This window comes from Cetorhinus maximus, chromosome 9 (assembly GCF_964194155.1).
Source record: "Cetorhinus maximus chromosome 9, sCetMax3.hap1.1, whole genome shotgun sequence".
In the NCBI taxonomy this organism is placed as follows: domain Eukaryota; kingdom Metazoa; phylum Chordata; class Chondrichthyes; order Lamniformes; family Cetorhinidae; genus Cetorhinus; species Cetorhinus maximus.
In genome coordinates, this window is record NC_135887.1 from 24791010 (window position 1) to 24817128 (window position 26119).

General features: G+C 42.7%; 1 protein-coding gene across 2 annotated transcripts in view; it reads right to left on the reverse strand.

Moving 5' to 3' along the window:
• crk (v-crk avian sarcoma virus CT10 oncogene homolog) overlaps positions 1-20399 on the reverse strand; it is a 38951-nt gene extending 18552 nt beyond the window's left edge. For both annotated transcript variants that reach the window (XM_078548297.1, XM_078548296.1), the window contains exon 1: positions 19626-20399. In XM_078548297.1, coding sequence (XP_078404423.1) covers positions 19626-20399 — 774 coding nt within the window. The remainder of the gene's footprint in view (positions 1-19625) is intronic.
• Positions 20400-26119: the final 5720 nt, after the last annotated feature.

The window sequence follows — 26119 nt, forward strand, 5'->3', positions numbered from 1 at the left end:
CTAACTCAGAATACAGTAACAAAATAATTAGGTATCAAGGCAAGAATCACAATCATCTTGAAAGGGAGATGTCCATGGATTTTTGCAGCACACACACTCTCAGGATGTGCAATATCGCTGATTATCTGTAGGTACCCAGGTTCATGTGCTGCGATTGATGTAGCTGTGAATCTGTCACTCTCCTCACTGTGTACCACACATTGGTAGGCTGTAGAGTGGTGGAATCAAGGGCAGAGGCGGCTACAGTTCCATTCAATCTAACAGTGCTGCTAGAAGCATTTCCTAAGGATTGATTTCATTAAAAAGGGGGAAAAAATTGCATCTCTAAATGTTCAGGAGTTCTTCCAGCAATTCTATCATTAAACCTTCACCTTGGAATCATTTTAGTCTCTCTTTTGGGCTTTATTTATAAATAACAGTGAAGTAAACTCCTGATTTTGTACTGGGCACATAGTTTGAAGTCAATGTAGTGGATAATGATATCCCTTAGGCTTTTAAATTTCTTTTTATATATGAATTGTGCACGCATTTACCACAGTCACTGCTACCTTTGACATTTTTCAATTATAATCAGGAACACATTGTTCTCAACAAGGGGGCAGGAAGTAGCAGCTTCATTTTCAGTACAATTTAAAGAGGAGGGTCTACATCAAGAGCATTTTAGGAATTCATAGCAATTACAACCCATCATCAGTAGTCCAGCCTGGAGACGTTACCGATTCCAGCAACCCAAGGGAAATTAATTCTCACTAGAAACTATTCCTAACATTTTGGTCATCAGTTAAATGGGCACAGTTCAACATCTGTGAACTTTTGAGATACAGTGACTCCAATTAAGCCACTTGTACTCCCAATAAAGCGAAAGGAAGAACCAGATTACAAGAAATTGAGAAAATTCTGAAGATGTTAATGCTCATTTCTTGGTAATGATTTTGTATTTACAATAAGGTATAGTCAAATTACTCCATCTTAGAATTTTGCGTTTTGTAGGAAACGAGCAACAGGCAAGACTAAAAATCATTGCACTTCTTTTTGAAAAAATGCAGCACTTAAAAGGCAGAGGAAAATACAAAGCACTTTTGGATTGTGCAAGTCCTGGATCTGGTGAGTAAAACAGAAATCCTTAAAAGTATTTCTTTCTGATTGTTGAGAAACCAGGCATATAATCTAAATGTGTTTTTCTTCACAAAAGAAAATCAGCTGAAATTGGATCATTCCCTTGATGGTTCAGGTGGTTCTCAGACACACAATACCTGGCAGTAGGTACAGTTCTGCAAGTGTTCAAGCAGCCACATTCTAGCATTCACTGAACAGGAACCATACATTAAGTTAAATAAGATTATGGTTGGAGGAGACCAACGTAATGTGGTGTGTGAAAAAGAACAGATGATATATTAAATCACCACCAGCTACTCACTTGGAACATGCTGTTCCAGCTTTAAAAGGCTTCCCTCTCCCTCAGCAAACCTTCTTAGTTTATAATTAAAATCATGGATTAGGCGATTCGGAAATTCAATAGATTTCAAAGAATTTTGAAACCTCAATTCAAAATTCTTCCTAGATCGACTGAACTCCTGATGAATAGGCATTACTGTTTAAAAGACTTTTTTTTAAAATTAACAATTTAACATATTGCATATTCCTTATTATGTACACTTTGCACTGAAGTCAGAAACATACAAGCATGAAAAATTATCCTCCATGATTAAGGCAGTTAGGAGCAGAATAATTCTGCATTCTCCCCACTCACCCTCCCAGCCTTCCCAGGGTGTTTAAGGTGGTTCCCAGGCTGACAAGGTGTCTGCAGGTACCCAGGATGACCTCCACAAAATCCACATTGCTGCTACCCTACACATTCTTCAAGAATCTGGCTGTGTGTGAATTCAGTATGGGGGCATACTACAACCCAGTGTATCACTCTGCCAAGCAGAGGCAGTATGTGAGAAGAGAGGAAGGAAATTACTAGCACTTGTCACCAGTTCCATTCCTCTTGATGGTGCAGCTTTTAGTGACACATTCTAAAATCTTAATCCACTCACTGAATGAATGATCATTTGATTGAAGTTTGGACCCAAGTGACACTTCTCAGGCTTCAGGTTAAGTTAGAAATCCTGAAAAGTTTAAACAACATTCCACATTCATATCGAAATTATTTGATGTTATATAAAAGAAAGGTCTCTTCAACTTGTGTTTTGAATTTTAAAGTGCTATTGGCATTTTTTTAAAATTAAAGATGCTATTTTAATGCAAGTTGTTACCTTAAGGTGCTGATGGAAATCTATAGTAAAACATAACAGGAGGTTTAAGAAACCAGTTACACAAATTAAGGCACAGTATTAAACAGAATGCAGTACAAAGAATAGGCTAAAGTATATCTATAGATAAGGGGGTAAATGAATGGTGTGCAGATGGGACAATAAGGAATCTTTATCAATACATCTTGATTTCCATTTACATGAATAATTTGGACATAGGTACAAGACAAATATTGAAGTTTGCTAATATTAAATTAGGAGATTGCAACTCTTTATGAAGAGGACTCGAGGGTTATAGGTAATAGGCAGAAAGTGGAGTTGAGGCCTTAATTTTACTGAATGACAGAGCAGGCTCAATGGGAAGCTTGTCTGACTCCGGCTTCTATTCCTAAAATCAAAAAATATGAAGTTTCAGCTGTGGGTAGCACTCCTTAGGATGAGTTCAAGTCCCACTCCAGAAGCGCTTGGGCATGTAATCCAAGCTGACACACACTCAGTGCAATAATGAGGGAGTGCTGCACTGTTGGAGGTTTGGATGAGATGTTAAACCGAGACAGTGTTTTTTCTGAAATTGCCATACAAGACTCAAAGAAAAGCAGGGGATTTCTCCTGGTTTTCTGGCCAATATTTATCCCCCAACCACCACTAAAATAGAATTATCTAAATAGAATTATCTAGTTATTATCACATTAAAGTTGAAACACCTCGTTATGTGCAAATTAGCTCTTGTATTTCAATGATTTATGCTTCAAAATAGGTACCTTATTGGTTGTAAAGCACTTTGGAACATCCTGAGGTCATAAAAAACATTATGTATGTCTGACAGCATCTGCAGAGAGGAATACAGTTAACATTTTGAGTCTGTACGACTCTTCATCAGAGTTCTGATGAAGAGTCATACGGACTCGAAACGTTAACTGTATTCCTCTTTGCAGATGCTGTCAGGCCTGCTAAGTTTTTCCAGCTATTTTTGTTTCAGATTTCCAGCATCCACAGTATTTTGCTTTTATCATTATGTAAGTATATGTCTCTTCTTTTAAATGTTGGACCCATCATAAACAGAGAAATGCAGAAGATTGCAGGAAGACACAGACAGGTTCATGCAGTTTGGCAGTTAGATGGTGGATGCAATTGAATGCAGAGCAATGGAAATAGTTGTGTGTTGGGAAAATGGTGAAATATATTATAGCTGAAATATCCTTGAAGTGGAGGGGAACGGATAGGGGCTGTGTATACTTGGATCTATAAAGTGCATAGACAAAAAAGAATCCTGGGTTTTTATACAAGTGGTCAAGGAAATTACATTTATACAAAACATTACTTAGCCCCCAACTGGAATACTGCTTGCAGCTCTGGGCACCTCATTAAGCAATGGAAGAGCACAGTGACATGAGCCATACCAATAAGTAAAGATTATAGCGAAGATAGCTTGAAAAATTAAGACATTCACTGGATGCGAGAAGATTAAAGTTAATGGGGAGATAAAGTCAGCTTCATTCAGTGGTACCACTCTCACCCAAGTCAGAAAGTTGAGTGTTCAAGTCCCATTCCAGGGCTCTGAGCCTATAAACTAGGGTGAGATTGCTTTTCACAATTACAGACGCACTTGGTTAGACCGAAGCAATCTGAATTTTCCGTGTCTTTCTGGAGGTCTATCCTTTGAATAAGATAACAGCACTCAATTATTTCAGAATTATTTAAAAACTGGGTGTAGATGATGGTAACATAACACTGTGCCACACAATAGGTGCAAAAGAATTATTGGCCATATTACAATGTGCCATACCAACACAGTGTGCATTAGGCCACTGGGAGCCAGTCTCATTCTCTTCCCCCACTTTGAGTAATCAATATCTGTTACGTGCTGTGTGTCAATGCTAAGCAAGAAATCACAGATGCTGTTGCACAGCTTCTACCAGTCAACTATAGAAAGACATTGCAGGAAACTGATATTGGATCATCTGGCACAAATGATGTCCAATATGAGACTGATGGGGATGGAGATCTGCCTCCACCCACCCCCAAAACAAAAAGTAGAACTCCGACGGAGCAGAATTGTTTTGGAGATGGAATATGGAATACTGCGTACAGTTTTGGTCTCCTTATTTGAAAAAAAGATATAAATGCGTTAGCAGTTCAGAGAAGCTTTACGTGACTCATTCCTGGAATGAGGGGTTTATCTTATGAAGAAAGGTTAAACAGGTTAGGCCTATACCCATTGGAGTTTAGAAGAATAAGAGGTGATCTCATTGAAACAGATAAGATCCTGAGAGGAAAAAACAAAAAACTACTGCGGATGCTGGAAATCCAAAACAAAAACAAAATTACCTGGAAAAACTCAGCAGGTCTGGCAGCATCGGCGGAGAAGAGTACAGTTGACGTTTCGAGTCCTCATGACCCTTCAGCAGAACTGAGTGAAGTTAGGAGAAGGGTGAAATATAAGCTGGTTTAAGGTCGGGGGTGGGGGAGAGAAGTTGGGGGGGCGGGGTTTGTAGGGACAAGCAAGCAGTGACACAGATGATCAAAAGATGTTACAGACAAAGGAACAGGGAGGTGTTAAAGGTGGTGATATTATCTAAGAGAATGTGCTAATTAAGGATGGATGGCAGGACACTCAAAGTACAGCTCTAGTGGGGGTGGGGTGGAAAGACTGACAGGGTATTATGGTTATAGATTTAAAAATAATGGAAATAGGTGGGAAAAGAAAAATCTATATAAATTATTGGAAAAAACAAAACGGAGGGGGAAGAAACGGAAATGCAACACCTGCCCCTTCACTTCCTCTCTCCTCACCATCCAAGGGCCCAAACACTCCTTTCAAGTGAAGCAGCATTTCACTTGCATTTCCCCTAACTTAGTCTACTGCATTCGTTGCTCCCAATGCGGTCTCCTCTACATTGGAGAGACCAAACGCAAACTAGGCGACCGCTTTGCAGAACACCTGCGGTCTGTCCGCAAGAAAGACCCAAACCTCCCTGTCGCTTGCCATTTTAACACTCCACCCTGCTCTCTTGTCCACATGTCTGTCCTTGGCTTGCTGCATTGTTCCAGTGAAGCCCAACGCAAACTGGAGGAACAGCACCTCATCTTCTGACTAGGCACTTTACAGCCTTCCGGGCTGAATATTGAATTCAACAACTTTAGATCTTAAACTCCCTCCCCCATCCCCATTTCTGTTTCTTCCCCCTCCCTTTTGTTTTTTCCAATAATTTATATAGATTTTTCTTTTCCCACCTATTTCCATTATTTTTAAATCTATAACTATAATACCCTGTCAGTCTTTCCACCCCACCCCCACTAGAGCTGTACTTTGAGTGTCCTGCCACCCATCCTTAATTAGCACATTCTCTTAGATATCACCACCTTTAACACCTCCCTGTTCCTTTGTCTGTAACATCTTTTGATCATCTGTATCACTGCTTGCTTGTCCCTACAACCCACCCCCCACCCCCTCCAACTTCTCTCCCCCCCCACCCCGCCGACCTTAAACCAGCTTATATTTCACCCCTCTCCTAACTTCACTCAGTTCTGCTGAAGGGTCATGAGGACTCGAAACGTCAACTGTACTCTTCTCCGCCGATGCTGCCAGACCTGCTGAGTTTTTCCAGGTAATTTTGTTTTTGTTTAAGATCCTGAGAGGACTTGACAGGGACACAGTTTAAAAACAAGAGGTCTCCATTTTAAGACAGAGATGAGGAAAAATTTTTTCTTGGAGGGTGTTAATGTGTGGAATTCTCTTCCCCAAAGAGCAGCGGAGCCTGGATCATTGAATTATTTAAGCCCAAGTTAAATGGATTTTTGATAGACAAAGGAGTCAAGGGTTATGGGGAGGCAACAAGAAAGTAGAGTTGAGACCACAACCAGATCAGCCATGATCTTATTGAATGGCAGAGCGGCCTATTATTGCCCCTACGTCCTATGTTGGTACACAATCACATAATTGAGGTTCTTCTTTCTCACTCAGACAAGCCACAGGCTGCATATGAAGAGCAGAATATGAATAGCAGTTGATTGCAATCTGAGTGGAAGTCTCTAATTAGTGAATTTAATGCTGTAAAGTGCAGTACAGAAGGTACTTTGCTACGGGCCCACTGGAAATCCCCAGGAATCTGATCCAGCATCCAGAGAAAACCAGTAGCCCTACCTCCAGGCTGGAGTACTGAGTTATCTAACTGTATGCTTTTAAGCGATTATCAGCAATCCTTCCAGACTGCAAACAAATGCACAGAATTCCAGAAAGTTTGCAAAAACATTTGCACCAGCCACATGAAAACTCCCACATTTAATTTCTGTTGAACCTTTTTGCACTCCATTGCTGAATAAAGAAAATATTTGCACCTATCCATTCCAGCTGAAGGAGAGTAACAAGGTACATACTCAACACCATGCATTGCCATGGCAGGCATTTACCACCACCATTGACTGCATCTCATTTCCAGAACAAGGTACGTTAATATGCTTAGTGATTTTGGTGCCTCCAACAACACTGCTGCTGCATTCTACAGATTACCAGGCTGCCTCCAATGACATGCTTGATACCAGTAGTACCTCTAAAGTAAATAGAGCACAGGAGATTCCACACATTTGAAAAGTAAAGTACTCGTATGTAGCTGCATCAATAATATGCCTTGGAAGGAGATCCACAGTCTTCCACCTTGCATCCATTAGTCACACCCACCATAAAGACCAGTAACACTTGATGCACAATGGCACACCAAGCAATTTACACAGCAAAACCTTTTACAGAGGTCTGATATTGTTGTTGACATACTGACTTTTAAATAGCCGTTTTACTTGGACTGCAAGACAGGGAAAAGCAACTGGATCTGAATGAAATGAGTCACAAACAGCCCAGACAGAGCTGTAAGCATGTCTAGGTTTGGAGGATTAGCTTTAACCAAGTCATGGTGCTATTTCCCATTTATATTAACTATTTCCCAGCTCTACAAATAGACAAGTCAATTCCTCACTAGAACTTCCCTTCATAATCCATGACTACAAATGGGACCATTGCTGCTTACAGCTCCCTTAAATAGACAAGTCATGCTAACTGTGCCCGTAATTAATACGTAAGTTACTAAACATTTCAGTATTACACTTTAATATCTAGTACTATTGTAAATATAAAAACTGTCAAAAGGAGGCAAAGTAACTGTCAATATTCCAATAAACCCATATTTATTATTTAAATGGAGAGAAACTTCAGAATGCTTGAATGCAGAGGGATCTGGATGTCCTCATGCATGAATCGCTGAAAGCTAGTATGCAGGTACAGCAGATAATAAGAAAGGCAAATGGAATTTTGGCATTTATTGCTCAAGGAATAGAGTATAAAAATAGGGAAGTGTTGTTGCAACTGTACAAGGCATTGGTGAGACCGCACCTGGAGTACTGTGCACAGTTTTGATCTCCTTACTTGAGGAAGTATGTAGTTGCATTGGAGACGGTTTCAGAGGAGGTTCACTAGATTGATTCCAGAGATGTGGGGCTTATCTTATGAGGAGAGATTGAGCAGTTTAGGCCTATGCTTGCTAGAGTTCAGAAGGATGAGGGGAGATCTAATTGAGGTATATAAGATGCTAAAGGGGATAGACAAAACAGACGTAGAGCGGATGTGTATTTAAGACCGAGATAGATAGGTTCTTGATTGGTAAGGGGATCAAAGGTTACGGGGAGAAGGCGGGAGAATGGGGTTGAGAAACTTATCAGCCATGATTGAATGGTGGAGCAGACTCAATGGGCCGAATGGCCTAATTTCTGCTCCTATGTCTTATGTTCTTAGGTTTCCCCTTGTGGGGCATTCTAGAACGAGGGGCCATAGTTTTAGGCTAAGGGGTGGTAGATTTAAATCAGAGATGAGGAGGAATTACTTTTCTCAAAGGGTCATGGAATTCACTACCTCAGAGTGCAGTGGATGCCGGGACGCTGAATAAATTTGAGGAGGAGATAGACAGATTTTTGATTAGTAACAGGTTGAAATGTTATGGAGAGAGGACGGGAAATTGAGTTGAGGCCAAAATGAGATCAGCCATGATCGTATTGGGCAGGCTCGAGGGGCTGAATTGCCTACTCCTGCTCCTAGTTCTTATTGAAACCGCTGTCCTTATGTAAAGAATTTTCTTTATTCTCTAAACACATAGGACGGTTTAATCATAAATATTTTGATTAATAACAAGGAATGGGGAAATATACAATTGCTGCGGGGTTTGACCCATCACGATGTGTGCTCCATTTACCTGACAGCAGTGCCACTACACATGACTTAAAACCAACTGCCAGGCGATGGATATGGATCAGCAGTTTGTCCAGAAAACATCAATGAATCAAGCCTCAACACTGCATTGCCACACAGCTGCTTCTACAGCAGACAGTGAGAGCCAGGTTTGGCCAGGAATCTCAGGTCAGTGCACCAGGTATGTTTGGAAACAATATCACTTTATTGTGCATCATTTATTTAAACTGCAGGAAAAAACAGTCTGCTGTTGCAGTATGCAAATGTTTAGTGATTCTAGTCAAAGTTGTCCCTTTCATCTGCATTCGAATATCTAATTATTGCATCTCTTCCATTGACTTTGTTGCAAAAATTTACATTCCATTTCAATTATCTGCTTCCTGACACACCCAGTACATTATGAACTTAGTCCCAGATGATCTCCCATGACATCACTCGAACAATAAATAAAATGGTTATATAAATAAAACGGCTGTTCTGCTCAATTATATAATTCTTTATCTACCATTTTATCTTCCACACTGTCTCTCTGGACCTCTCATACATTTCCACCCCGCCCCCCACCAATGTTTCTAAGTATCTCCTTCCTTCTAACTTTTTAATCACATGTTCTTACTCCTTCAGCATTCATATAGAGTCTTTACCATACCATGGCACCTGGTCTGTCTCTTTCCATTTCCTTTCAGCACCCTCCACCTAGACACCCTGATCCAATTTGGGAGCATAAGTTTGTGGTAGCTGGAAAACTGAACAGGGCATGGTCATGATTTGGTTTGTGTATTACATAGCTACACCATTGCACACCCACTCCATCCGCTCATCGTACCCTTTGCCGGATCAGCCCTTGGGAACTAGGAGCAGTATTCCTGGGCTGGGAGAAAGACAACATTTTGAAGAGGACATCAATAACAACCTGTATTTATATAGCACATTTAACGGTAATAAAACGCCCCAAGGTGCTTCAGAGGTATTATAAAATGTTACAGAGTCGCAGATGATGATATTAGGACCGATGAGCAAAAGCTTGGTCAAAGAGGCAAGATTTACAGAGCATATTAAAGGAGGTAGAAAGGAAGGATTAGGAAAGGAATTCCAGAGCTTAGGCCCCAGGCAGATGAAGGGATGACTACCAATGGTGGAGTGATTAAAATCAGGGATGGACAAGCAGCCAAAATTAGATGAATGCATATATCTCAGAGGGTTGTAGGGCTAGAGATTAGAGAGCGGGGGAGTGGTCAAGTAACAAGGATAAGAATTTTAAAATCAAGACATCATTTTACAGGGAGCCAATGTAGGTCAGCGAGCACAACAGTGATGGGTAAATGCCATTTGGTGTGATTTAGGACAAGGGCAGCAGAGTTTTGGATGACCTCAAGTTTATGGAGGATAGAATAGGGGAGGCTGGCCAAAAGTGCATTAGAATATTCAAGTCTGGAGGTAACAGAGGCATGGATGAGGATTTCAACAAGAGAAATGTGAAGACAGGGGACAGACGTGGGCAATGTTATGAAGGTGGAACTAGGCAGTTTTAATGACACAAAAGCGGGGTACAAAGCTCATGTGTGTCAAACATGACACCAAGGTTGCAAAAGTTGCCATACGATGGGATGGAATCGGTGGGGAGGGAACAGGAGTTTGTGGCAGGGACCAAAGACAATGGCTTCAGTCTTACCAATATTTAATTGGAGGACATTTATGCTCATTCAAGTACTGGATTTGGACTAGAAGTCTGACAATTTAGAGGCAATGGAGGGGCTGCGAGAGGTGGTATTAAGGTAGAATTGGGTGCCATCAGCATACGTGTGGAAACTAACACTGTGGGTGATGTCGCCGCAGGGAAGCCCGTAGATGAGAAATAGGAGGGGCCCTAGAATAGATCCTTGTGGGAATGCCGCATATAACTGTGTGGTTAGAGGAAACCAATCCATTGTAGGTGATTCCCTGGTTCCAAATCAACTGAATAAGAATGGAGACAAGTATAGCCCTGCCCAGCTGGACAATGTTAGACACGTGTGGGACAACATGATAAACTTTGTCAAAAAACCGCAGACAGGTCAAGGAGGGATATTTTGTCTATGTCACAGTTGCACAAGATGTCATTGGTGGCTCTGATAAGAACAGCCTCAGTACTGTGATGGAGCAGAATTCCAATTTGAGGGATTCTAACAGAACCCAGATTCCAGTTACTCAACTGGGTACAAGTCTGGATCCTTAACACTGCCATTCTATTCCCTCCTGAATCTCAGTGCCTGGGTCTCTGGCTGGACCTCGGGGATAATGAGTTCAAGGGGGATTGGGGTTCAATCTGCGGCATGCAGCTGAGGTGGAAAAGGTCATCTTCAGTCTGGAGTCCGCGGGCAGCCAGAATCAGGCTGGGTGTAAAAATATTTGCTCCCCAGGGGCTAATCCATGTTGTTCTGTGTTAGAATGGGCTAATCATACTCAAAATTAACTGCTCAAATGGCTCCCACTCATAAAACATCCAGATAAGAATGCAAGATTATTTGCATTTAAAAACACAAAGTATAATGCAAATAACTTACAGTGTGAAGTCATCTCCACCACAACCATTTTCAAAATAATTTATTTTAATTTTATTGACCGATGGGAGTAGCTCTTCTCTTTTTCGAATTTCTATTCCAGCACCAATATTTCAAATACTGGATGTGTATGCTACATGTTGTCATCAACACCTGGGAATGGAATTTGGTTACACTCACACAGATCGGAGCTCCATGTGTCAGTGCTGGTGCAGGCTGTAGAAGTAGCAAAATAAGCATTCAACCACATATCCACACTATCACTAAGACCAGCAATTTCCACATCTAAAGGTCACCCAACTTTGCCTTGCCTCAGCTCTTCTGCTGTTGAACTCTCATCCATGCTGCCTCCAGACTCAATTATTCTGGCTGGCCTTCTACATTCTACCCTCCATAAATTTGAGACCATCCAAAAAAAATCTGCTGCCTGTGTCCCAACTCGCACCAAGTCCCATTCATCCATCACCTCAGTGCTTGCTGACTCAATTTGGTTCCTGGTCTGGGAACGCCTCAATTTTAAAATTCTCATCCTTGTTTTCAAATCCTTCGATGGCCTAGAAAGTCCCCATTTCGAACATCCTCCAGCGGACAACCCTCAGATATGTGTTCTTCTAATTCAGGCCTTTTGAGCATCCCGGACTTTAAAATCACACGACTATTAGTGGCTGCGCCTTCAGCTGCCTAATTCTAAGCTCTGGAATTTCCTTCCTAAACCTCTCTCTTGACATGACTTCCTTCCCTTAAGATGCTCCTTAAAACTTACTTCTTTGAACAAGCTTTGGCTCATCTGCCCTAAGATCTCGTGTGTCTCGGTGTCACATTTTGTTTTATAATACCTCTGAAGGGAACTGATACATTTTATTACATTAAAGGCACTGAGTATGTTGCTACATATTCCAGACTTGCATGTCTACCAAGAACCACTGGTCTCTATTACACTGAATGCCATGAGTAGATAGTTCAGTAAATGACAGGTGTGAAATTTTCTTCCTGTACATCTTCTCAAACTGTGAAAAACACCCAATTATAGATTTTGTCCTCCCAACCACAAGTAGCACCTGAAGAGAACATTTTGAACTTTGTAATGCAAGAGATGATTATAGGCCTGCAACTGGAGGAGACAGAAACTCAGTAATTTCAGGCGACTTAAATTATCAGAACATGGCAGCACACTGGCTTACATGTGCAATGTCCTGTGTATTAGAACTGGTACATAAGACCTTAGGAGGCTTCGAGCGAAATCAGGCTATTTGTGAAGCTCACCCCTTCACAATTTCATCACATGTTCAACACACATGAACTCAATTTGATTTTAAATGGGTATATGAAATATAATGTTAACTCCTCTTTAACCCTCAAACCCCTTGCTTAAAAATTATGCTGAATATCGCCAAGTGACAACCATGGCCTTGATACCCTCATCTCTATATCAAACCTAGGACACCTCAACCTAAATCAATACTGGTCATTCTTTGTGAAATCACAGTCAACTGACAAGTTTTAGTGCAAACCCATTGCACTCCCAAGAGGAAAACATTTTTTTGAATCTTGGGTCAGAATTCACTTCACAAAGCACAAATGTTATGCAGGTTCTCAAAACTACACATCATCTAATGTGTTACTCTCGCAATTACTAGCTATCGGGCCTCACTCAATGCATCACCTCTTGCCACACTTGAAATCACCCACGTGCTGTACTGATTACTCAGGGTTTGTTACTAGGAATATGTAATGATGATTTTTAAAAAATTGCATACTTAGAAACAAAAGAATTCTCGACCAATTTTCCTGCTGGCCTCTCCCAATAAATATATTTTAAGGAATGCAGAACACAGTCAAAACGTTTTGATATGTTGGTTTATCCATGTTGCAATGATTTTAATTGAATGAGAGAATAGATTTGCTTGTATTTTCAAAGACTTTGCAACAACTTGCCTCAAGAGAATAATGGTATACAGCCTATTGTGCTTAACTGTGGATGGAATGGGGCTTGCAAGATCTTTCCTCATCCATGTTTGCATGGCTTTCTACTTTTTAAAAAATAATTGGTTGTTTGCAGTGAATGAAGTACCCGTTACAGAAAAATGTGCGATGCCTGGAAGTCAAATGGTTGATTACTGATTCTTCTAATTACAGGGTTGTTAATAGGTACAAACACACGCGCATGCTTTTAAATAGTTAGGTGTGAAGCATCAACAAGCTCCAGTAAACACCAAATGAATTAAAGGGTGTGAAATCAAAAAACAATTCCAGGTAGCAAAAAACACTGGAATGTAACTATTGACAGACAGGTCTGCAATCTCAACCTCCAGAATATTCTGCCTTTTTGCAGCATTGATTCAATGTGTGCACTGATTACATTGGTATCAACATCATTGCAATAGCTTTCATAAAAGACCATTACTCATGAGAGACTGGATGATGAGTGTTGCCAGCCTATTCACCTGTGGAGGTTATTAAGCCAAGATCCATACTGTAGTCACCTCACATACACACTTTCCAGGAGGGTTTGATTAACCTGATGCAGCAGAATTACTGGTCGATTTCCCCCTTCTCCATCCCAAACCAACAGCCTTACAGCACAACACATGGTAAAATCCAGAGCAATCCTGGACCATCCAGCTCAGAAACTCACTGTATGAGCTCCTAAAGCAATTGCAGTCCACCAATGTAATGTATACAATTTCTTGTAATGTACAACACTTCTCCCAGAATTAGTTACATTTGAAGTTTACTATGGAGCTCCCAACCAACTCAAGTGAGCAGTTAATGTGTTTTTGGTGGCAATGATTGTGGAAGGAACATTGATCAGCACACTGGGAGAGTCCCTCACTCTCTTCAAATAGTGCTCCAGGATCTTTAACCCAACTGGCAGGCCTTGGTTTAATATTTCATCTGAAGACCGTTAGTCTACATGAGGTTTTATTTTCAAGGGATTGTGCCAAGATTTGATGTAGCTGCACGAGTTATGTGGATCTGCAGTTGTAGATACAATGCAAAACAGTTCTGATGCATGGGCAACAAACAATGTGGTGCAAGTCCGAGGAGTCCTTTCCACACCTCCCCCTCCAATGCAGAAGCACATCTTGAATGCTTATCTTATTCCTAATACTCTCATGTTTATTATTTTTTTTAAAAAGCTACTCTGCTTGCAATTATTGCAAAAATGCCACATGCAACCAGTTCACACTTTCACATTCAAATGGGGACACAGTATGAACCAAACAGGGAATCTTTGTCAAACACACAATTTTGCACAAGCACTGCCCCATGCATCTTTTATGAATCTCTATGTCGATTGGAATTCATCTTTCTGCAGCCTATTGTTTCAATGTTGCCCTCATGTTGGCAAAACATAGGTTTGCCAAATGCTATGCTTTTTGAAGATTGGCAAACCTAAACTGCTTTTGTGTGCCAACAAGCCATGGAAACCAAACTGTTTGTTCCAATGTTGACTGAGGGAGGAATGTTGGCAAAGACACTGGGAGAACTTCCTGACCCCAAATAGTATAATGGGATCGTCAGAGGAGGCATTAAAATCAAAATCCAGCCAGACAATTCTGGTGAATGTGAGACTTTGCGGCACTATTCAAAGTGTCCCTCAATATTTAAAAAAAATTAAGTGAAATGGTTATTTATCTCATGGCTGTTTGTGGGATCCTGCTGTAAACAGTGTTGCTGCATAAACGAGAGTTAGTCTTCCACAGGCCAACAGTTCCCTCAGTTTAATGTCCCAACCAAATAGCTTGGCGTCCTGGTATGGTGACAGCAAGATAAAAAAAAAAATGGAGAACTCCAAGTTGGTCTCTGGGCACATTTCGTAGAATCATACACTTCTTCTAAAAATCATACACCTCTTAAAATCTCCAACTGACATTCTCTGATCTAAGGAGAACAATCCCAGCTTCTCTGGTCTCTCCACATAACTGAAGTCCCTCACTGTTAGCATTGATAATCAACGCCTTGATTTTGAAATTCTCATTTTTGCGCTCAGTCTTTTTTATTCATTGTGTGTCTCTCTCTCTCTTTGTAACCTATTCCAGCCCCCAACACCCTTCAAGGACTCGCCCTTCCTCCATGTCTATTCTTATGTATTCCTCACTTCCTGTACCCCAGGATGACAGTTGTGCCTTAGCTGTCTAGGCCATTAGCCCTACAATTCCACCCCTAAACTTCTTTGCTGCTCCCTTCTAAAAATGCTGCTTGAAATCCACCTCTTTAACCAAGCCTTTAGTTACCTTTCCCTTCTGCCCCTTGAAATATCATTTTTTGTCTGTTGACATCCCTGTGAACAACATGTTTCATGTGATTAACAAATTAAATAGACTTGTTATTTCTGCAAATCTCTGACTAGGCTAACACTGTTAGAACTGCTGTCTCTCAGACCACTTATTAAACAGAGATATATCTGCCCTCTCAGGAGGGATGCAAAAGATCCCATGGTAGTATTTCAAAGAGCAGTAGGTGAGTTCTCTCCCTGGCTTCCTGGAGCCAATATTTGGCTCTCAACCAACAGATTATCAGGTCATTTATCTCATTGCTGTTTGCGGAATTGTGCAGTCACAATTTCCCCATGTTCAGTGAATATTCTTCAAAAATACTTCCTCGGAACTTGGCGAAAGGCACTATAAAAATGTATGCTCCATTTCTATTACCCTTTCAGCAATGCATTCCAGATCATCACTTGCTAGCTCTTTTGCCAATCACTTTCAATCCATGCCCTCTGGCTACAAACCCAATGGAAACTTTATACAATTTCTAAATGGACATTTTCATAAACCTGTTAAATCACCACTTAATCCTTTTGCTCCAAGGAGAACAATCCGAGTATTTGAATCAGAATCACAGAATTATTACAATACAGACCATTTGGCCCATCGTGTCTGCACTGGCTCTCCGAATGAGCAATTCGCCTGGTGCCGTTCTCTTGCCTTCTACCCTATAATCCTGCACATTCTTCCTTTTCAGATAACAGTCTAATTCCCTTTTGAATGCTCCGATTGAACCTGCCCCCACCACACACCCAAGCAGCGCATTTCAGACTTTAGCCACTTACTGCATTAAAAGGTTTTCTCATGCCAATATTGCTCCTTCTGCCAATTACATCAGATTTCTGCTCTCTTGTTCTCGATCCTTTCACAAGTGGGAACAATGTTTCCCCCATCTTCTCTGTCCAGACTGATGATTTTAAATAACTATCAAATCTCCTCAAAACCTGGTCTTCTCCAAGAAAAACAGTCCCAACTTCTCCAATCTACATAACTGGAGCTCCTTATTCCTGGAACCACACTTGTGTATCTTTTTTTTTCATTCATGGGATGAGGGCATCGTTGGCTGGTCCAGCATTTACTGCCCATCCCTAGTTGCCTTTGAGATGGTGGTGGTGAGCCACCTTCTTGAGCCACTGCAGTCCATGTGGTGTAGGTACACCCACACTGCTGTTAGGGAGGGAGTTCCAGGATTTTGACCCAGTGACAGTGAAGGAACGGCGATATAATTCCAAGTCAGGATGGTGAGTGACTTGGAGGGGAAATTTCAGGTGGTGGTGTTTCCATCCGTTTGCTGCCCTTGTCCTTCTAGATGGTAGTGGTCATGGGTTTGGAAGGTGCTGTCTAAGGAGATTTGGCGAATTCCTGCAGTGCATCTTGTAGATGGTACACCACTGCTGCTACTGTGCATCGGTTGTGGAGGTAGTGAATGTTTGTGGATGGGGTGCCAATCAAGCGGGCTGCTTTATCCTGGATGGTGTCAAGCATCTTGAGTGTTATGGGAGCTGCATTGATCCAGGCAAATGGGGAGTATTCCATCACACTCCTGACTTGTGCCTTGTAGACAGTGGACAGGCTTTTTGGGTGGGGGGTGGGGGGGGATGCAGGAGGTGAGCTACTCACCAAAGGATTCCTAGTCTCTGACCTGCTCTTGTGGCCACAGTATTTATATAGCTAGTCCAGTTCAGTTCCTGATCAATGGTAACCCTCAGGATGTTGATAGTGGGGGATTCAGTGATGGTAATGCCATTGAACATCAAAGGGCGATGGTCGGATTCTCTCTTGTTGGACATGCTTCAGCATCATCTTTCGCACTGATGTGCCGGGCTCCCCCATCATTGAGGATGGGATGTTTGCGGAGCCTCCTCTTCCAGTGAGTTGTTTAATTGCCCACCCCACCACCATTCACGACTGGATGTGGTAGGACTGCAGAGCTTAGCTCTGATCCGTTGTTTATGGGATCGCTTAGCCCTGTCTATCACTTACTGCTTATGCTGCTTGGCACACAAGTAGTCCTGTGTTATAGCTTCACCAGATTGACACCTCATTTTTAGATATGCCTGGTGCTCCGCCTGGCATGCCCTCCCACACTCTTCATTGAACCAGGGTTGGTCCCCTGGCTTGATAGCAATGATAGAGTGGAGGATATGCCAGGCCCTGAGGTTACAGACTGTGTTCTGAGCACAATTCTGCTGTTGCTGATGGCCCACAGCGCCTCATGAATGCCCAGTCTCAAGTTGCTAGATCTGTTGGAAATCTATCCCATCTAGCACGGCGGTAGTGCCACACAACCACTCTCTCAACCTGTCAACTTCAATGACTTATGCACATACCCATGTCCCTCGATTCCTGCATCCCAAGTTGTACACTTTATTTTATATTGTCCCTCCATGTTCTTCCTCCAAAATGAATCACTTCACATTTCTCTGCATTGAACTTCATCTGCCACTTGGCTGCCCATTCCACAACCTGTATATGTCCTTTGAATTCTTACACAATCCTCCTCACAGTTCACAATGCTTCCAAGTTTCGTATCATTCACAAATTTTGAAATTGTGCCCTGTACACCAAGGTCTAGGTCAATAATATATATTAGGGAAGAGTAAAGGTCCCAACACTGACCTGAGGGGAGTTCCACTACAAACTTTCCTCCAGCCTGAAAAACATCCATTAGTCACTATTCACTGTTTCTTGTTTCACTCAGCCAATTTTGTATCCATGTTGTTATTGCCTTTTTTATTCCATAAGCTATAAGTCTCACAAGTCTGTTGTACGGCACTGTGTCAAACTTATGGAAGTCCACGTACACCACATCAACAGTATTATCCTCAGCAACCATCTGTTACCTCTTGAAAAAACTCCAGCAAATGCATTAAACACAATGTTTCCCTAACAAATCTGTGTTGGCTCTCCTTAATTAATCCACATTTGTCTGTTTCTAGTCACTTCAAGAACGACATACTGGGATAGGAGGCGGCCAATCGGCCCATCATACTGGTGTCAGCTCTTTAACAGAGCTATCCAATTACTCCCATTCTCCTCTTTTCCAACAGCCCTGCATGCTTCTTTTCAAGTATTTATCCAATTCCATTTCGAAAATCACTATTGAAGCTGTTTCCACTGCCCCTTTTGGCAGTACATTCCAGTTCACAACTTGCTGCACAAAAGAATTCTCATTGATTCTGCTTCAGTTCCAATGACTATAAATTGGTGCCCTCTGGTTACAGGTCTGCCAATGAGAATAGTTTCACCCTTGTCTAATTACTTGAACTGTTTGGGATTTTAAACACCACTATCAAATCTCCCCTTAACCTTCCCTGCTCTGGAATAACAACCCCAGCTTCTCCAGACCCTCATCCCCAATATCATTCTGGTAACCAATGGCTCAATTTTAAAATTCTCATCCTTGTGTTCAAACTGCTCCAATGTTTTACTCCTTCAAATCTCTGTAACCTCCTCCATGACAATGTTAGAAATGCAGGCCCCTTTAAGAGTAAACCGGGACCAGATTCAGAGTGAATTGAGAGCAGGTTATGCTCATTGAAGCCTGTACTTAAGAGCTGCATTTTTCCCTAGTAAGGAGGTTTTTGCTTCTGGACAGGAAGAGGATCCAGAGGCGAAGAGTGGAAACTGGCATTAATACTGAACTACAGCTGAACAATAAAAAAAGTTGTGATTCACAGAATGTCTTCTGCTACCTGATTCAGTAAATGGATATCCCCCTATTAAACACTCTAACCCTACAAACCTCCCTGATCTCCAATTCTGGCCTTTTGTGCATCCTCAATTTTAATTGCTGCAGCACTGGTGGCTGTGCCACCAGTTGCCATGGCCCTATGCTCTGGAATTGCCTCCCTAAACCTCTCCCGTCCTTTAAGATGCTCCTTAAAATTGCTCCCTTTGACTAAGTTTTTGGTCACCTGCCCTAATGTACCTTCATATGGCTCATTGTCAAATTTTGTCTGATAACAGACGTGCCTTGGGACGTTTTACGGTTCAAGGCACTAGATTCCCATGACCTTGGTTGCTCTCGGAAGAATCATCCCAGCTTTTCTTAGTCACTATACATAGCTTTAAATTGATATAGCGCCTTGAACTTTCTTTCCAAGGTGCTTCGCAGGAGTGTCATCAAACGAAACTTGATACTGAACCAGGTAAGGCAATATTAGGGCAGAACATCTGAAGTATCATCCTATTGTACAAAATCTCTCCAAACATTTGCCAGCCTTCCTAGGAGTGTGGTGCCCAGGACTGCCCCCAGTACTCAGGCTGGGGTTTCATAGAGCTGTTGTGAAGAGGGAGGCGATTGAATGACATGAAAGCTATTTACCTCCAGAGCCAGGGCTGTCTTGTCGTAGGCGTTGGGGACCCGTTTCTGGAAGGCGCGGGCATAGACCGGCCCGTTCTGTAGGTTGGGCAGCGAGGTGCTGACACTGGGCTGGGCGTAGGGCCCGAACTCTGGCTGCCCGGTTCCCCCAGCCCCCGGTTGCTGCTGGGCCGCCGCCTGCCCGCTCTCCGGGCTGTTAGCCGGGCCGAGCAGCGAACCGGGCCGGCATTTCTCCACGTAAGGCACGGGGATCATGCCGCAGCGGCCTTCGCCGTTCTGAGCGTTCCACCACTGGTCCTCGGGCTTGTCCAGGATGCGGAGCACGTCGCCCTTGCGAAACGGCAGGTCCTCCTCGTCGTTGCCCGGGAAGTCGAAGAGGGCGCGGACGAACTCGGCCTCCTCCAGCGGGATGCGATGGCCCAGGTTGGGAGCGATGTACGGCGTGGGCATGTGGACGGGCTCCAGCAGGGTGGTGGTGTCCAGGTAATGGATCTTGTAGAACTCCAGCAGGCCTTGTAGGTGCTCGAATTCCTGGTCGCCGATCCGGTAGCGGCCGGGCCCGGGGCCTGGGCCTTGCTGCTGCCGGCTGTTGATGATATAATGTGACACCTTCGAGTTCTCGCTGACGCTCAGCACGTAGTCTCCCGGGATGGTGCGGCTGTCCCTCACCAGGAAAGTGCCGTGCTTCTGGCCTAGCAGCAGCGACACGGCCTGGTCTCGCCTCATGGGGCCGAAATACCAGCTCTCCTGCTTCTGGGCGTCGAAATTAGCCGCCATGTCCACCCCCCCTCCACCCTCTCCCCGGGCCGGGGCCCCGCTCCACTCCGCTCCCCCTGCCTGGCGGCGCCGGCGGCGGCCTCCTCACCGCTTAGGCCTCAGGCCTCCCCTCACAACACACAAAACTAATAAAAATTTAAAATCCTCCGCGGCAGACGGACGCGGGTTTACCTCATAAAACCCGCCCGCAGTCAATATCAGCTCGAGGGCCGCCTGTTTCGTTAAGTTATATTCCTTTCACAAATCTGTTGGAAAATAACGATCTCGCCGCCCTCGCGCGCTAATTGTACCCGACCCTTTTAGGCAATTTCTATCCGCCGGCAGAAAACAAAATTGCGATGAGGGCGTTTGTTCTCTAAAAGGAGCCGCCCCCTGACGCGCACGAGCACGCGCACTCCCGGTCCCGGGGGGGGGGGGGCGGGGCGGGTAGAGAGAGTAGACAGGGGGCTGACCTCACCACTCGAAAGGGCCGTTGGTGGAGTTGCAGTCCACCATCTTGGTGAGGTCGGGCGGCGCTCTGGTGCTCTTGCGACACCAGCTGTTCCCTGTTTGCAAATATGCCAGCAACAACAAATTGCACTGATGTGACGCCTAAAACTTTGTCAGCAAAAAAAGGTCCCAAAACGCTTCGGAGGAGGATTATCAAACAATGATTTGATATTGAACCACATAAGGAGATGTTTGGAAAGGTAACAATGGGGTAAGTCTTGAGGAGAGATAGAGAGGTGGAGATATATAGTTAGGGAATTTCAGGGCTTGCAGCCTAGACAACTGAAGGCATAGCCACCAGTGATGGAGCAATTAAAATTAGATTTTCAAGTGACTAGAATTGGTGGAGCAGAGAATTGAAGGAGGTTACAGAGATAGGGAAGCCAATGCCATGGAAGGACTGGAAAACTAGCATGATAATTCTTTTTACACAGAGGACAGGCAGGAAATGAGATCAGGTGAAGGAGGCAGTGGGGACAGACAGAGTTCACCATTTTGGTGAGGTCCGATGGAGCATTGATGTCATCACAACAACTGTCCTGTGAGTGCAGATGTGTCAGCAGCTGGAGGAGTGACTACCAATCTAGGTAATTGTCCTCAAAGGTGCTTGAAAACTACACTCACAAAGAGACATGGGATGTGATTAATACTGGGGACAGTAGGATGGTGATTCTGTTACTATGTGAACCCAGAGAGCTGCACCTTGAGATATGAGTCCAAATCCCACCATGGCAGCTGGGAAATTTAAATTCAATTAATTAATAAATCTGGAATAAAATGCAAGTCTCATTAATAATGACTATGAAACTGGCAAATTTTGTAAAAACCCATCTGGTTCACTAATGCCCTTTAGGGAAGGAAATCTGACATCCTTACCTGGTCTGACCTACAAGAACACAAGAAATAGGAGCAAGAGTAGACCATATGGCCCATCGGGCCTGCTCCCCAATTCAATACGATCATGGCTGATCTTGGGCTTCAACAGTATTTTCCTGCCTGCTCCCCATATCCCTTGATTCCCTGAGAGATCAAAAATCTTTCCTGAGGATTCACCACCCTTTGAGTGAAGTAATTTCTCCTCATCTCAGTCCTAAATGATTGGCCCCTTATCCTGAGACTGTGCCCTGATGTTTTAGATTTCCCCGACCAGCAGAAACAATCTCTCAGCATCGACCCTATTAAGCCCCTTCAGAATTCTATAGATATCAATGAGATCGCCACTCATTCTTCTAAATTCCAGAGAACATAAATCTAAATTACTCAGCCCCTCATCATGAGATAACCATTTTATCCCAGGGACAATTTAGTGAACCTTCACTGTACCACCTCCAGTGCAATTATATCCTTTCTTAAAAGTGGAGACCAAAACTGAACACAGTACTCCAGATGTAGTCTCACCAAAACCTTGTACAATTGTAGAAAAACTTCTTTCTTCCAATACTCCAATCCCCTTTCAATAAAGGCCAACATGCCATTTGCCTTCCTAATTGTTTGCTATACCTGCGTTCAAAATTTCTCTATTCCTTGCACAAGCACACCCAAGTCTGTTTGAACATCAACACTTGCAAGTTTCTCACCTTTTAAAAAATATTCGCCTTTCTATTATTATGACTTAAGTGAATAACTTCACAATTCCCTACATTATACTCCATCTGCCATCTTGTTGCCCACTTACTTGACCTGTCTATATCTCTTTGCAGCCTCTCTGTGTCCTCCCCACAGCTTACCTTTCCACCTAGCTTGGTATCATCCGCAAACTTAGATACATTACTCTTTGTATCTTCATCTAAGTCATCAATATAGTTTGTAAATAGTTGAGGCCACAGCACTGAACCTTGCGGCACTCCACTATTCACTGCCTGCCAACTAGAAAAAGCCCTGTTTATGCCCACTCTCTGCTTTATATCTGTTAATCAATCCTCTATCATTCAAAGAGCGCATGGGTGAACTGCAACAATTGTTTATTCCTGTGTGGCGCAAAAGTAAAACAGGAAAGGTGGCCAAACCATGGCTTACAAGGGAAATTAGAGATAGTTTTAGATGCAAGGGAGAGGCATACAAATTGGCCAGAAAAAAACAACAGACCTGAGGATTAGGAGCAGTTTAGAATTCGGCAAAGGAGGAACAAGGGATTGATTAGGAAGGGAAAAATAGAGTACAAGAGTAAGCTTGCGGGGAACATAAAAACTGACTGTAAAAGTTTCTATAGGTATCTGAAGAGAAAAAGATTGGTGAAGACAAATGTTGGTCCCTTACAGTCAGAAACAGGGGAATTTATAATGGGGAACAAAGAAATGGCTGACCAACTAAATACATATTTTGGTTCTGTCTTCACAAAGGAGGACACAAATAACATACCAGAAATGTTGGGGAACACAGGGTGTAGTGAGAGAGAGAAACTGAAAGAAATCAGTATGAGTAGGGAAATGGTGTTGGGGAAATTGATGAGATTGAAGGCTGATAAATCCCTAGGGCCTGTTAATCTACATTCCAGAGTACTTAAGGAAGTGGCCCTAGAAGTATTGGATGCATTGGTGGTCATCTTCCGAGATTCTATAGACTCTGGAACAGTTCTTACAGATTGGAGGGTAGCTAATGTAACCCCACTATTTAAAAAGGGAGGTAGAGCGAAAACAGGGAATTATAGACCAATCAGCCTGACGTCGGTAGTGGGGAAAATTCTACAGTCCATTATAAAAGATTTAATAGCTGAGCACTTGGAAAACAGTGGCAGAATCGTACAGGGTCAGCATGAATTTACAAAAGGGAAATCATGTTTGACAAATCTGCCGTAATTTTTCAAGGATGTAACTAGTAGAGTAGACGGGGAGCCAGTGGATGTGGTTTATTTGGACTTTCAGAAGGCTTTCGACAAAGTCCCACATAAGAGATTAGCATGTAAAATTAAAGTGCATGGGATTGGGGGTAGTGTATTGAGATGGATAGAAAACTGGTTGGCAGACAGGAAACAAAGAGTCTGAATAAACGGGTCTTTTTCCGAATGGCAGGCAGTGACTAGTGGGTACCGCAGGGATCGGTGCTGGGACCCCAGCTATTCACAATCTAAATGATTTAGATGAGGGAACGAAATGTAATGTCTCCAAATTTGCAGGTGACACAAAGCTGGGTGGGAGGATGTGCTGTGAGGAGGATGCAGAGATTGTTCAGTGTGATTTGGACAAGCTGAGTGAGTGGGCAAATGCATGGCAGATGCAGTATAATGTGGATAAATGTGAGGTTATCCACTTTGGTAGTAAAAACAGGAAGGCAGATTATTATCAGAATGGCTATAGATTGAGAGAGGGGAATGTGCAATGAGACCTAGGTGTCCTCGTACACCAGTCACTGAAGGTAAGCATGCAGGTGCAGCAGACGGTAAAGAAGGCAAATGGTATGTTGGCCTTCATAGCGAAAGGATTCGAGTGCAGGAGCAGGGATGTCTTGCTGTAATTATACAGGGCCTTGGTGAGACCACACCTGGACTATTAAGTGCAGTTTTGGTCTCCTTATCTGAGGAAGGATGTTCTTGCTATAGAGGGAGTGCAATGGAGGTTTACCAGACTGATTCCTGGGATGGCGGGACTGACATATGAGGAGAGATTGAGTCGCTTAGGATTATATTCGCTGGAGTTCAGAAGAATGAGGGGGGAATCTCAAAGAAACCTATAAAATTCTAACAGGGTAGATGCAGGTAGGATGTTCCCAATGGTGAAGGAGTCCAGAACCAGGGGTCACAGTCTGAGGATACAGGGTAGACCATTGAAGACTGAGATGAGGAGAAATTTCTTCACCCAGAGAGTGGAGCCTGTGGAATTCACTACCACAGAAAGTAGTTGAGGCCAAAACATTGTATGTTTTCAAGAAGGAGTTGGGTATAGCTCTTGGGGTGAAAGGGATCAAAGGATATGATGAGAAAGCGGGAACAGGCTATTGAGTTGGATGATCAGCCATGATCATAATGAATGGCAGAGCAGGCTCAAAGGGCCGAATGGCCTACTCCTGCTCCATTTTCTATGTTTCTATCCATGCTAAAGCAGTACTCCCAACTTCATGAGCCCTTATCTTGCCTATTAACCTTATTGAATGACTTTTGAAATCCAGGTATACTACATTTACTGGTTCCCCTTTATCTACCCTACTAGTTACATCCTCAAAAAACTCTAATAAATTTTACAAACAGCATTTCCCTTTAATAAAACCATGTTGACTTGTTCTAATCTTACTGTGCTTTTCTAAGTGCATTGTTAAGACTTCCTTCATGATAGATTCCAGCATTTTACCAACAACTGATATTAGGCTAACTGGCCTGAGGTTCCCTGTTTCCACTCTCACTCCTTTCTTGAAAAATGGTGTAACATTTGCCAACTTCCAATCTAATGGGACTGTTCCCAAACTTAAGGAATTTTGGAAAATCATAACCAACACGTCCACTATCTCTACAACTTTCTCTTTTAGAACCCGAGGGTGTAGGCCATCAGGTCCTGGGGATTTTTTGGATTCTAGTCCCTTAAGTTTCTCCAATGCTTTTTTTCTGCTGATACTAATTTCCTCACTCTTTTTAGCCCCTAGGTTACCATCTATTTCTGGTATGAAACTTGTGTCTTCTACTGCGAAGACAGGCACAAAATATTTGTTCAATGCCTCTGCCATTTCCTCATTACCCATGACAATTTCTCCTGTCTCTGATTCTTACGGACCAACGTTAACTTTAGCTACTCTCTTCCTTTTTATAAACTTACAAAGGCTCTTACAATCTGTTTTTATATTACTGGCTAGTTTACTCTCATATTCTATTTTTTCCCTTTTTATCAACTTTTTGCTGGTTTCTAAAACACTCCAATCCTCAGATTTGCTACTGTTTTATGCAACATTTTAAGCCTCTTCTTTTAATCTAACACTATCCTTAACTTCCTGAGTGAGCCATGGATGGGTCTTTCTTGCTAAGTTTTTGTTTTGCAATGGTATGTATTTTTGTTGAACATTTTAAATTGTTTCTTTAAATGTTTCCCACTGTTCATTTACCTCCATTACTTTTAGTCTATTTACCCAATTAACCTTAGCCAGATCTCTACTCATACCTATGTAATTATATTTGCTTAAGTTTCTTGTTTGCGAGTGGAGTATGGCACTTTCGGACTCAACATGGAATTCAACGGTATTATGATCACTATTTCCCAATGGATCTTTTACTACGTCATTTCTAATTAACCCTGCTTCATTACACAATACTA